This window comes from Sciurus vulgaris (genome assembly GCF_902686455.1).
Source record: "Sciurus vulgaris genome assembly, chromosome: 12".
Lineage (NCBI taxonomy): Eukaryota > Metazoa > Chordata > Mammalia > Rodentia > Sciuridae > Sciurus > Sciurus vulgaris.
Window position 1 is genome coordinate 98277317 of NC_136473.1, and position 14092 is coordinate 98291408.

At 43.5% G+C, this 14092-nt stretch overlaps 1 protein-coding gene across 1 annotated transcript in view; it reads left to right on the forward strand.

Moving 5' to 3' along the window:
* COLGALT2 (collagen beta(1-O)galactosyltransferase 2) overlaps nt 1–14092 on the forward strand; it is a 126555-nt gene that overhangs the window by 107272 nt on the left and 5191 nt on the right. The window contains exons 8-11 of the mRNA XM_079108040.1: nt 4220–4326; nt 9515–9647; nt 10693–10820; nt 13660–13866. Of these exons, the coding sequence (XP_078964166.1) occupies nt 4220–4326; nt 9515–9647; nt 10693–10820; nt 13660–13866 (575 nt within the window). The remainder of the gene's footprint in view (nt 1–4219; nt 4327–9514; nt 9648–10692; nt 10821–13659; nt 13867–14092) is intronic.

A 14092-nucleotide genomic window follows, 5' to 3' on the forward strand; every position in this document is an offset into this window, starting at 1 on the left:
CTTAGACACTGGAGGACGTTCACTTTACACAGATGAGCGAGTGGAAACTACTCTGGAACACTTTATTTTCCAAGGCTGTCCTTTCATGGAAAAAGGTTGGAGGGCAGAGTTGAGAGGACAAAGAAGGAGTGAAGAAACTTGTTCTAAAATTCTCCCTTTCCACAGGCAAGAACTTCATAACAGCTTTCTGAGGGCCGTATTTATTGTGCAGTTTTAATTGTGAAAAGACTAAATTAGGACTTGGGGTGTGTGCAGCTCAGTGGTAGGGCACTTGCCTAGCATAAGTGAGACTGGGTTCAATATCCAGCACCACAAGAACAGAGAGAGAGAGAGAGAGAGAAAGAAACACAATGGTGCCTCTATTGGCAATATGCACAACAGATGCTGGACAAGGCCAGAAGTGTGACTCCATGTCACTGACTCCTTCATGGATCTCTCATGTGGCTGCTGATCAGTATTCAGGAGGAGTCTAGAAGCTGGGACAGCCTCTAGGAACCACAAATGGAAACAGATTTTTCCATGAATTCTGGATATGCTGTTGGTCAACATCATGCTCCGTGCTGCTCAATGGAGGGAAATGCCATACTGCACTGTAACACATACATGTGTGTATACACGTATGCATACATGTAATATACATGTGTGTCCCCAAAGTATGTCCACCTTCTATAGCTGCTGGGGTTTCTTCCATCAAATCTATTCAGAGCTAGACTTCAGGAATGGGAATGAATGTTATAGGGAACATCCCTCAAGCTTATCTGACAGCAGTCACTGACACCATGGTCTAAGAAGCCAAACAGTCTGAACAGAGAAACTGAGGTCGTGGTAAAGACTCGCCATGGAATGAAGGTCTTTGCAGTTGCTGAGGCTGAGTTTGAGCTGAGGGGAGGCCTCGTTCTGACATGCATCACAGAAAGCTGTGATGTGAGCTGCCTGCGCTGCCCTGCCTCAGGCTGGAGCTTGCCCTTCCCCCAGTCCTTTGTCTCAGACCTGTTGCTGGGCAGAATTGCTTAGGCATGCTTGGCTTGTTTACACTACCTGGACCCTCGACGTATAGTTCATCTATAGGCTGGCTCTGTTATACCTTAACAAGCGTGTTAACCCGATTGGATGATGTGCCTCTATATGTCCTGTGCAACCCTAAATAAAATTAGATCCGTGCCTTCAGAGCTCCATCTCTGATGCCTGGGTAAGCGCGCTGGGTAAGGCTAGGTAGGTAGGCACCGTTCGTCCTCACCCTCAGCAAACCCGTCTCTGAACATCTACAAATGTTTCATGAATATCAAATGGCAAACAGGAGGCCGTATCATGCTTCTGCACAGAGGGCAGATTGAGAAGAGATGATTTAAGTGTAGTACAATGAAACTAGACTCGGTTGTAGATAGTTTCCAAAAATGACCGGGGCTGTGGAAAAGCTCATTCCACCCCACACACAGGCCCCACTTCTGCAGGGTACTGGATCTTTCCTTTCCTGAATCCCTCACCAGTGTCTACATAATTCATTTTTCTCCCTAAAATCATATTTCTGTAAGGATCAAACTGAAGAAATAAAATGGGACAAAACAAGATCTCACTCTGGTTCTCTTTTGGCAGGACAAGGTGTTAGGACTGGGTCACTCTTAGGATAGGGTCCCTCTGGAAAATGCCAACTCCAGGAAGTGACACACTCAGGGACTCTGCTTTCCTGAGGCTGGGACATTGTCTCTGTCTGGAACAGATGAGGGAGGGTGGGAAGGTATTTTCAGGGCCCTTTCAGTTCTGGGCCTGTGACCTCGTCGGTGTCTGGGCTACGTTGGCTGGCCGGCTCTTTCCTCTGTTTACTCTTCACTAAGTATGAGCCAGCTGTCTCTGTTTTTCCTTCATGGCTACCATTTTTATTGCACTTGTCCTGGTAGGGACAAGTTTTTATTGCACTTGGCCTGTGATTGACGAAAGGCCTCCCAGACGGGAGGTCTCTGGTTTGAGGGGACTGTTTCGCTGCATTTTATTTTTCGCTTTTTGTCCTGTTTCTGTTTTCCTGGAGTGAGTCCAGGTGGCCCCATGCTTGCCACAAGAGGAAATGCCCCTTCCTGTCCATGTCTGTAAAACTGGGGAGGGAGCACAGCCCAACGGTGATTCTAAACAGGTTGAAAGTGAAACATAAAAGAACACAACCCATAAAGTTATACCGTCCCAAGTAGTAAGGCAAATAGAGGCACCACAGAAATTATGTTTTTATAAAAAAATAATTATCCAGCTAAGTAAACAAAGGAGGTAATAAAATCATGCTGCACTCAATCTGCTTTGCCCTGCATTAGATGGAAAATTGTCCAAGAGAACATGTTGCTCTCCTATCAGTATCTTTGCCCAGGGAATTGCTAAACGAATAGAAGTGAGAATATATTGCAAGGGAGGATTGAAATTTTATTCAGTGTAGGTTTTGATCCTAGTAAAATAGACAATATATTTACAATTATATTCAGAAAGATTGTTGAACCAAAATTTAATGCAGTTTATTCTAAACCTCAGGTTAGTTATAAGACATAGTTTCTTCTTTATCTTGGTCACATCATAAAGAAAAAAATTATATAAACCCCAAATAGAAGTTTTCAGTCATGTGGGATTTGAGAGATGAGTTTATTCAACTCCCTCTTTTTTCTTTTTTTCTTTTTTTTTTTTTTTGCGGTGATGGGGATTGAACCCAGGCCCTTATGCATGTGAGGCAAGCACTCTACCAACTGAGCTATATCCCAGCCTTCAACTCCCTCTTTTTATAGAGGCAAGAACTGAGAATCATCCCGAGGTCAGCATCCTCTGACCTGTTCCTGTGCGTTTCTCCCTCACTGTGCTTTGCAAGGTAATTTCTTGCTGGCTGCTAAAGTCTCTCAATCCTGGAGAGCTAATTTAATGTCAAAAATCAACTTTTACTGCTTGTAGCCAGAGGATCTGTTTACAATGCTGATTTGCCTGTGGTAGCAGTCACACGGCTTTAGGTATTCCTGCGGTTCTTTAAACCTGGAATAGCGAGGCCAGCCTCACTGCTGATTCCTTAAAGCAGCCTTCTCCTGTGCATGTAGTGGCGCGGGCCTCGGGAATTCACAGGCCAAGGTGAGGAGCTCCAGGAGGACCCAGGCCTCGTGTTGGGAAAGCCCCATGCCCATTCTCTCTTCCTTAGGTCACGGACCCAAAGGTGTCCTTTCCACAGGGAAGCAGCAACTCCTTCCTAGGGTGTTCATCTCTGTCGATAGCTGCAACCGGCTAGTCTACTTCTGTAATCACATTTGCTCGGGGCGGCTGAGGCAGGAACCAGACCTGCCTGGAGAGAGGGGAAGGGATCAGGCTGCTTGCACGAGAAAGTCTTGAAACTGGCAAGTCCTTACTGAGAACAAAGGGCTGTGCTCAGCCTTTGGAGAAGACTCTGTGAGCCCGCACTGGTGCCAAATCTCCAAGTGCCATTTGTCTCTTTCCGTTGCCATAATTTTCCATATTTTTTCCCGAATTTTCTGTAACAGTAGCATTTCCTACAGATCCACTTAGTGTTGAAATTGTGTCTTTCTGTCCTCCCTTTATCCAAGAACCGCCCCCCAAGGACAGGGCCCCTTTTCTTTACTTTCTACCCTTGTCTCTAAGGGAGTTGGAGAATTCTGGCAGGGAAGTTACTAAAATTGAGACCTTGATGATTCATTTTGGAACCTTTGAAAATAAAAGCAACATATTAAGACTTAAGAGTTTCTTTGAATGATGTAAAATGTGGATTTATTAGTGAGGTAGGACCATTGTTATCCCATTTCACAGATGAGAATACTGATATACAGAAACTGGCCCAAGGCAAACACTCAGCAAGTAACAGGACTTAAACTGGGCACTCCTGGTCAATTTAACCACAGGGCACACTGCTTCCTATCCCTCAGTTTAATTCACCTTTGTCCTCATGAAGAGTGACTTTTTGAGCTTTCTCAACAGTAGAGAGAAAGTTTATCAATGAATATTGCAGGAACAAAGAGTTGAATCACCACCAATGGTTACATTTAGAAAGTAGCTCAACTTGGGAAATTGTCATTTGTCCTCTATAAAATGTTTTTAAAAACAAATCTTCACTGTTGTTTTCCTGTCCTTTTTCTTCCTTATCCTACCTCAAACTTTGATCCCTATATATTTACTAAACTTTTCAAACAGCTTGAAAAAAGATGTGGGTAATTTATGGTGGTTTTTATTTCCCCCCTTGTGCTTCCTGCATTAGATTTTCATGATCAACCTCAAACGCAGAAAGGACAGGCGGGACCGGATGCTGCGCACGCTCTATGAACAGGAGATCGCGGTCAAGATTGTTGAAGCAGTGGATGGGAAGTGAGTTGGGCTTCATCTCCCCTTGCAGATGGGGTTAGAGAGGGGAGGTGCCTTCTCTGAAAGAGTCTCCAAGAGTCCTGATCACCAGGGATAGACTCAGCACGTAGAGGCCACTAGTAGCCCTGAAGTTAGTTTCACCCTGTAGGACAGGCCTGAGGTCCACTCCCCAACCAGTGACCTATGGTCTGCATTACACTGAAGACTCACATTGTCCCCTGCCTCTGACCATTCTTGCAATAGCCATGGTAGCTTCCAGCTTTCTGTGTTGCGACAGAAGGAATGTCTTCGGAACAGTTTCCAGACTTGAAGAAGATAAGCAGTAAACCACAGAAAGCTCGCCATGTCCTATAGCATGAGGTGCATGCCACAGCCCGCCTGGGATGACCACAGTGGTCACTTTTCCTGGGAATATGGCAGAAAAGTCACACAGGGAACTCAATGGAGTTCCTCAGGATATTTTGCTGCTTTTTGCTTTGCCACCCGAACTATTTCAAGGTACAGATTTTTGCAATACATGGGTTTCCATGTTATATGCAAGTTCAGAATATGAGTGGCATTGTTTTCTGTTTACATAGCGCCAACTAAGGAGTGTAGCTAGTATCTGCTGAAGTTCTTATGACTCCCGCAGAGAATCTTGTCAGTGTTTCTCCAAGTGACTCCCCCATAAGAGTCCCAGGGATGGTTATAAGGGCACCACACTGCATTTCTTTTCAAACTGGCTGAATTGTCATCGCCAGGGGTGGGCCCATGTAAGAAGTCTCAGAATGATTCTTCAGGAGGGTTGCCATATGAAATACAGGATATCCAGTTAAATTTTGTCCCAGACATTGCATGGGACTTAGTTAAACTGTTGTGGGGTGCAACTTAAGAACAGACCAATCACCACTGAGAAGTCCACATTTGAGTATTAAGCCAGCCAGCTGACTGTCTCACACAATGCCCCAAAAAATGGCTATTGGGAGAACAGCTGCAACCATTGGGTTGCAGGGGTTTTTATACCATCAGTCAGTACATCAATCATAAGTGTCTGTTGCTATGATTCAAAATTACAAACTAACATCATGGAATCTGAAATCATTTAGCAGAGGGCAAAGTGGATCAAAATGACCCTTACCTAGGTACAAACTAAAGAATGGTTCCTAACATCCACACAGTCACCGTGCACACGGTGCATTGTTTAGGAGCAATAGGAATCAAAGGAGAACAATTTTTCATTATATAAGAATTGTCATTTTGTATTGCTAAACATGTCACGCTAAGTAACTGATGATAGGTACAGAGGCGAGGTATTCCCATGGGAGAAGTTAAGCAATTGTTGATGGGTACAAAGACGGGATGTTCCCATGGGAGAAGCTCATTTCCTACATAACATGGAGTCTCAGAGCAAAATGGAGTCTGTTTAGTCATTGCCCATATAGCCTGGCCTGTAACATTTCCATGGAGCCAAATCTGTCAGCCCGTCACAAAACCAAAAACAAATTTTCATTGTTTATTTGAAATTTAAATTTGACTGCTGTTGTGTGCTTTTGCTTGCTAAATCCAGCAGCTCTATTCTTGGGTGAGTTTGGGAACCACTGTTTTTAAACACCTCCCCAATAGACCACAGGACCAGGAAAACTAGTTAGGCTGTGAGAGTTCTTTATGTATTCTGGATACGAGTCCCTTACCAGTTCTGTAATTTGCAAATATTTTCTCCCAGTTTGTGAATTGTCACAGTTTCATGATGGTGTCCATTAAAACAAAAAAGTTTTTTCATTTTGATGAAATCAATTTGTTTTTTATAGTTCTTGCTTGCTTGCACTCAAATTGCTTGCTTGAACTCAAATTCAAACCCAAAGCCATGAAGACTTTTATTCCTATTATGTTGAGTCTTTTTTATCATGAGAGGACGTTTGAGTCTGTCAAATGTTTTTTTCTGGGTCTGCTGAGATGACACACAGTATACCAAAACATCTAACAGGACTTCCAGGGGTGGTTGCAGCTATAAATGCCTGTTAAAAACAGATCATCTCAAATAAATAATCTAAGCAACCGCTTTAAGAAACTACAGGAACAAAAGCAAACTAAACTCAAAGCAAGCAGGAAGAAGAACATCATGAAGACTTCAATCGAAATAAATGAATGAGAGGACAGAGAATAGAGAATGTTAAAAAAAAATGGTTATTTGATAAGATCAACCAAATTGACAGTTTTTTTTCATAGGTTCCTAGATTGATGAATTTTAAAAATGAGTAGAATCATATGATTAAAATCAGGAATAGAAGAGGGGACATCCCTACAGACCTTACAGAAGTAAAAAGGATTATACTATGAACAACTGTTGGCTAAAGTTAGATAACGTAAACGAAAAGGACAACTTGATAGAAAGATGCAAACTACTGAAAGTGACCCAAAGACAAAGTAGAAATTCTGAGTACACATATAACAAGTAAAGAGGTTGTGTTAGTATTCAAAATAATTTCCACAGAGAAAAGTCCGGAACCAGATGGCTTCACTGGAGAATTCTGCCAACTAGTTAAGGAAGAATTAATATGAATACTTAACAAATGCTTCCAAAAAATAGAACAGGAGGGAACACACCCCAACTGATTTTATGAAGCCAGTGCTGTTCCATTATTATTCATTACAAGAAAATGGCAGACCAATATCTCTTATTAATACAGGTGCAAAAACCTTCCAGAAAACAGCAAATAGAATCCAGCAACATACAAAAGGGATTCTACAGCACAACCAAATGAAATTCATTCCAGAATTGCAAGTTTGGTTTAATATGCGAAAGTCTGTCAAAGTCATGCACCATATCAATAGACAGAGGTTGTACATGGTCAGTTTTGGTAGACTGTGTTTTTTTCATTTCAAAATCATTTCTCGTTTTCCTTATGCTTTTTCCATTAAGCCATTGCTCATTTAATGTGTTCATTTAACAGATTTGCAAATTCCCCACCTTTCCTTTGTTAGTGATTTTTAATTTCAATCCATCATAGTTGGAGAACACAGTATGGTTTCAGTCCTTTTAAGTATATGGAGGCTTGATTTATGGTCTGTATGGACCTTCTGTCTAACATATGATCTTTCTTAGAGAATGTTCCAGGTATACTTAAAACAGGGGCATTTCACTATTGTGAATGAAGTGTTTTACCGATGTCTTTATGGTGTTATTCAAGTCTCCCATTTCTGTGTTCTCCAGCCTAGTTCTTCTATCCATTATTGAAGGCAGGATGTTACAGTCTCCCATTATGGCTGTTGAATTACCTTGCTCCTTTCATTTTGCTAGGTTTCACTTCGTGTTTGGAGTTTTGTCATTAAGTGCATATATATTTATAATTGTTTTAACTTCCTGATGGATTTCGTCATCTGTCTTTGTCTCCAGTAGAAATTTTCTCTAGAGCCTTATTTTATCTGATATTAACATAGCTCCTCCAGCTCTCTTGTGATTATTATTTGGTATCTTTTTCCTCCTTTTACTTTCAACCTGTTTGTGTTTTTAACCTATATTCTGTCTCTTGCAGACAGCTGTTATGGTTTGGATGTGAGTTGTCCCCCAAAAACTCTCATGTGATACAATGCAGGAAGGTTCAGAGGAGAAATGATTGGGTTGTAAGAGTCTTAACCCAATCAGTGAATTAATCCTTAGTGGGATTAATTGAAGTGGTAGGGTGTGGCCGAAGCAAGTAGGAATTGGGGCATGGCTATGGGGTATATATTTTGTATCTGGAGAGTGGAGTCTCCGCTTCCTGATGATGTGAGCTGCTTCCCTCTGTGACACTCTTCTGCCATGATGTTCAGCCTCACCTCGAGCCCCAAGGAATGGAGCCAGCCTTCTATGGACTAGGACCTCTGAAACCATGAACCCTCAAATAAACTTTTCCTTCTCTATAATTATGCTGGTCAGATCATTTAGTCATAGCAACAAAAAAAGCTGACTAAGACAACAGCACATAGTTGGATGTTTTAAAACTCATCATGCCAACCTCTGTCTGAGTACAGTATTTAGCCTATTAGCCTTTACTACATTTTACCCCAGGTCCTCAAGGTCACCCAGAGGTGAGAGACTGGGGTCTTCTCAGGTCGTCTGTGGGGAGGTGCGCAGCCATGAATATGTCTAGAATCTTCTAGATTCTCAAGAATATGCTGGAGCTTTTCACACTCCCTACAGATGTCTGATTCCTCAGTCTTTCCTTTAAAGTGTTTTATCGGCCTCCCTCTAGCCTTCACTTCACTGGTGAAAATTCTCTGATTTGCTGCCCAAATCATCACAATGTGAAGCAGTCACTACTAGTGGTTTTTTGACAGATACCCTGCAGGGAGGCCTGTTCACAGAGAATGAACCCCGAGTCAGGTCAAATGGAGACAAGCTTGAGAATGGAGCTTTTCAGGGACTGCCAGAGAGGTTGAATAGGGACTGTTTGGTAGGGACAGGTCTTCAGGGGAGTCCTATTCCATCCTGTCACTTCCAGTGGCTAGGAGGTGGCTGTTTTCATAACTACAAAATAGTTGTGAGGCTGCTGATTTTCAAGACTTCTGTAGGACAGGGAGAGGGGATGGGGTTAGGGCTGGAGTGAACTCTACACAGCTCACTGTGCTTACAGAGACTCAGCTGGGGTTTTGTTTGTTTTCTTTTAGAATAAATATTCCTTGGATTATTGCAATTGTTTAGCTAATTTCCAGAGTTCTAGAAAAGCGGATTGTCACAATTTTCTGCAGTGTCCTCGTTACTTTTATGGATGAGCGGATTATCTGAGGCCTGTAGGTTACCATTTTGAAATGTTTCCTATTTATTTTTATTTTCAACCTTGTTTTAATTTTAGATCCAAAGGAAAGACACACAGAGGCGCACACTAACTCCACCCCTTCCTCTCCCCATTCCTCGCTGTATTGAACGCTCCTAGGAACCACTTTTCCTGCATTCAGAGAGCACTTTTTTGAAAATTTTCAGAAAACCCCGGACACTTAGAAGTATGTTGGGCACTATGAGTGGTGTACGAAAACGAGAGATGCCATCTTGTCTCCACGCACCTCGTAATGCCACCTGGCTCTTTGACCCTGAGGAACTCCTACAGAGTAGTGGGAGACCCAGAAGTCCACCTCTGTGTGTAGCAGCCCTGGGGAAATCCCTGGGATTCTCTCTGGGGCAACTGGGTGAGGACGCCCCGACCTGGTATTTTCAGCCCCGTTCTCTGTCCTGCAGGGCTCTCAACACAAGCCAGCTGAAGGCCTTGAATATTGAAATGCTGCCAGGTTATCGAGACCCTTACTCCTCCAGGCCTTTGACCAGGGGTGAGATCGGCTGCTTTCTTAGTCACTACTCTGTCTGGAAAGAGGTAAATAATGCTTTATGTAGAGGTGCAGTTTTGTAATGAGGAAAGAGGAGAACGGGACTTTGAGGTGAATTGGAACCATAGGCCAATGAACCCAGGACTGTTCTGGAAGGCGGTGAGAGTTGCTCCTGCTTATGTCTCCCTCTGGCCCAAGGGACAAGGAGGGCAGCCCTGCTGACAGGGGAAGAGAGCCACACTCTTGTTCGTTCATTCTCCTTGCCAGCAGGGATGCCTGTACCCACCTGTCATGTTGTCAGTGATTGAGTGACTTGATACAGGAAATCACACAGAAGTCTTATGGGTGGGTTAAGCGGATGTACCCTTTTCCCCAAGAGGAAATTATTAAGTAACTGATCCAGGTCTGAAGAGACAGAGCTGAAACTTGACCGCAGGTCTTACAGATCAAGTTCTTGATTGGAGTGTGGGGTTCCCAAATAAGGGTCAGTTCCTGCAAGAAAAGAAGTCATCCTCAAATAAGGAAACTTGGAGTAGCTTTTCTCATTTAAGGATCCAGTTCATGTCTTGCTCTTTTCTTTAAACTTTAAATGAAACGTGATTGATATACAAGTGTATAGATTAAAAGACACAGCTTGAACAAATCTCACAAACAGAACAACAGACCTGTGTTAATCAACACCTGGATCAAGAGACAGGTTACCAACTTTCCGGAAGTTCCCCTGTCTGTACTTCCTCTTGGTTGCCACTCCTCAAGGGCAATCACCATCCTGACTTATAATAGCAGGGAACAGCTTTGCCTCTTTTGTACTTTCTTTTATGTGAATGAACTTACGCGGCATGTAGACCTTCCCAACATTGTATTGAGGAGATCTGCCTATCACATTGCATTCAGTTATAGGTCTACCTTCTCATTGCTGTGAATATACCACAGTTTACTCATTCTTCTGTTGACGGACATTTACTTAAGAGTCCAGTTACAGGCTAGTACAAATTATGCTATTGTACCCCTGACTTTCCAATGCATATTCACCTAATAAAAAGTGGGTATCAAACTTTTCATATGGTGTCTCCCCACTGATGACCTTTATAGGTAATTGATCGGGAACTGGAGAAGACTCTCGTTATCGAGGATGATGTGCGCTTTGAGCATCAGTTTAAGACGAAGCTGATGAAGCTGATGGATGACATTGACCAGGCTCAACTGGACTGGGAACTGATGTGAGTGACAACACAAGCTTATCAGAGAACAGTGAAAGGCATTCAGTCCTTTCTAAGGGACAGAAAGTTCCTGCCTCCCCAGCTGGTAGGAGAGACAGCTCAAGCTTCTGTTTGCTGGGTTTTCTCATCATAAATGTATCCAGATACAAACGTGGGTAGAGGTTAGCATGGTTTTGCATCTGTCTGTTCTTCAGGACGAGACACTGTGGGAGATGCTCCGTGAAATTGGAGTCTGCCTGCAGATCCTTCTGACACAGCATCCATGTGTGGCACCAAGCACCACTTGGGAACACAGTGAGGTCCAGTGGCTCTGAATGGCTATGGAGAGGGAGAAGGAGGCAGGCATTCAAGGGGAAGAGGCATGGCGTAGCTCCAGGGAGAGTGGGCTCTCTGCAGCCCCATGGGGTAGGAGCAGGAGGGTCATCTGGAGAGCGCCTCCACTGGAAAGGGAGGTTGCCCAACAAGGACAACAATGACAGCTGGGCTTGGGGAGGTTCTGAGGTCAACGCAGGAAAACCAGGCTCTCCAGGGAGGACTGGCTGCCAGCTGATGTTGAGTTAATGCTCCCTGTGGACAGCCTTTAGCAGCTGAGTTTCTCTCCCTCCCTCATTCCTTTCTTCCTGTTCCCTCTCTCCCCTCCTTCCTTCCTTTCTCTTTTCTTCTCTCTCTCTCTCATTTTCTTTTAAAGCAAAACGACACTTTGCACTTCCCTCCGGGGAGGCCGACGTTCCCAGGCATTTCCTTCGCTCCTCAGCTCTGCGTGGCAGGCAATCTGTCAGGTCAGAGCCTGGTCCTGTTCCTCCCGTCCTGGGGAAGCTTAACTAGGGACCCAGGTGGGATAGCTGTCCTCTCAGAAAGTGGGCCATTCTGAGCTCAAAAGAAACCCAGCAATGGCCCAACTAACCCATGGGAACAGACCCTAAATCAGCACTATGTAATAAAGAGACCTGCTCCGTCCTGTGGTGACTCAGTTTGGCATTGTGCACAGGCCCTTGAGACCACCGTTCTTCTCACAGCCTCTAGAAGTCTCTGCACCTCAGCCCTTCTGAACTTGTGCCCTGCTGCTTGGGGTGGAGGCCTCGTGGGCACAGAGCCTGTGAGCTATTGCATGGTCGCCTGGCACAGATGAAGGCGCTTCCATTAAAGCCTTGTAATCACAGAAGACTCAACTCAGGGACTCTAAGCCCTATGCTTGGTGTACATTCCTGTTCACAGGTAGTTTGGTTGGTGCATTTCCCAGGACAAAGTAACGACAGATCCAAGGAGTGATGACTGTCTTGGTAAGGACACAGGGGAAGAAGTATTTTAAAGTATTCTAAATCCACTGACGGAGCCAGTTAAAATACTTCATTAAAATATAAGAACCCTACGGCAGTTTCAAGTTTTACTTCTCACTTTCTAAAATGAAGAAGAAACAGATGTTACTTAATCCCAAACATGAACACTAAGAATCTATCCATGGTTGCTACATTAAATTTTTAAGAAAAAGGAAATGGTGAATGGGATAATAGACCAAGTTGCTGGAATCACTAGGAAGCGCTCTTCAATAAAAACAGAACGTCAGGCACGTAGGTTGTTTTAAATTTTCTAGTAATCACTATAAAATCTAAAAATAAATGAGGTGAAATTAGTTTTAATAATACATTTTATTTAATCCAATATATTCAAATATTATTTTAGCATGCAATAGTATTTAAAAAACCATTAATGAGATAGTTAACTTTTTTGTACAAAGTCTTCAAAATCCCGTGTGTATTCTGCACTGAGACCCCTTTGCAATTCAAAAGTTAAATTTTTCAACTATTAAAATAAGCATCATCTATCAAACAATAAAATTGTTTCGCAGAAAGGAAAAAATATATATTTTACACAGCTTCCCCTTTTAGATTCCAATTTAAATTAATTTAAATTAGTAAGCATGTGCCTCTGCCCCAAGTCCCCTGGCCATTTTCTTGTGCCCAGGGGCTTCTCTTCCACTCAGTGAACTAGAGAAATGCAGACTCTGTAGTCTGAAGAGAACTCTTTAGTCGATGAAGAACTGAAGGTGGAACGTAAACTGGTTCTGCAAATCCTGTGATGCTTTGACCAGGAAAGAGTCCCTTGACATTGAAAGAGGTCCTTTAGGGCAAAACAGGAAGTAGGTACTGCTTTCAGTGCCAGGCCGGAAGCAGGCTGCTCAGCCCAGAACACACAGGTTCCAGACAAAAGTAATGGACGGCAGAGCCACGAGTGGACTGCAGGAGGGTGGGAAAGGCTGACCGTGTACCTTGTGCTGTAGGTGTCTGTGGAGGACAGAGTGTGTCCAGGTACCCTCCACACAGCACAGTGTGTGAAGGAGTGATCTTTCAGGAGTTGTCACTCATGCCCCAAAAAGGAACACTTTGGGGCTGCTCTTTGCTCTTCTACAGACTGTTAGCTCTTTCTGTCCTGTGCTTACCACCAGCATTTGAAAAGCTATGCAGAAAGCACCTGAGGTGGAATCTCAAACCAGGAGTCCCATAGCTGGCCTTTTTTGCCCCTTTCCAACCTCTGCAAACACAGCTGGAAATCCCATGCCATCTTTGGGAAATGAGCGACATTAAATCTCTTTATGTCTTCCTTTTCTGGCTTGAATGTAATCCACTAGGCAGGAAGAGTGTTGGCACAAAGAGCCAGGAAAATGGCCCCACTGAAGGCAGAGGGCAGTCATGGTTGGTGAAGGAATGCGCTTTATAGTGTGACACACTTAATATAAGGTGCAATCCATGCAAGCTTTCAAAGATGTCTGTAGAAACCCAAGCTGTACTCATTGTTATTAATGTTCAAGCTGAAATTTTCTCCTCCTCTTACTTCCTTTTAGTTACATTGGTAGGAAAAGAATGCAAGTAAAAGAGCCAGAGAAAGCGGTGCCCAATGTGGGGAATCTGGTCGAAGCTGACTATTCCTACTGGACTCTGGGCTATGTCATCTCTTTGGAAGGAGCACAGAAGCTGGTTGGAGCTAATCCTTTTGGGAAGATGCTGCCAGTGGATGAATTTCTGCCAATCATGTACAACAAGCATCCTGTGTGAGTCCCTTCAACCACCTGCCCATCCCTTGAGCATAGCCTGTTCACAAATTACGCTTTCTGGGTAGAACTTGATGCTTTCCAAAGTTGTACTGCTTTCCTAAAGAATCTTTCTGTAACCATAACCAGGAGACACTGACTCAATCCATTATCCCCTTTAACAAATGGGTGAGATGAAAGCAGAGCAGGTGAGTGTTTTGCTCCGTGGTCCAATGTGTAGAATCCT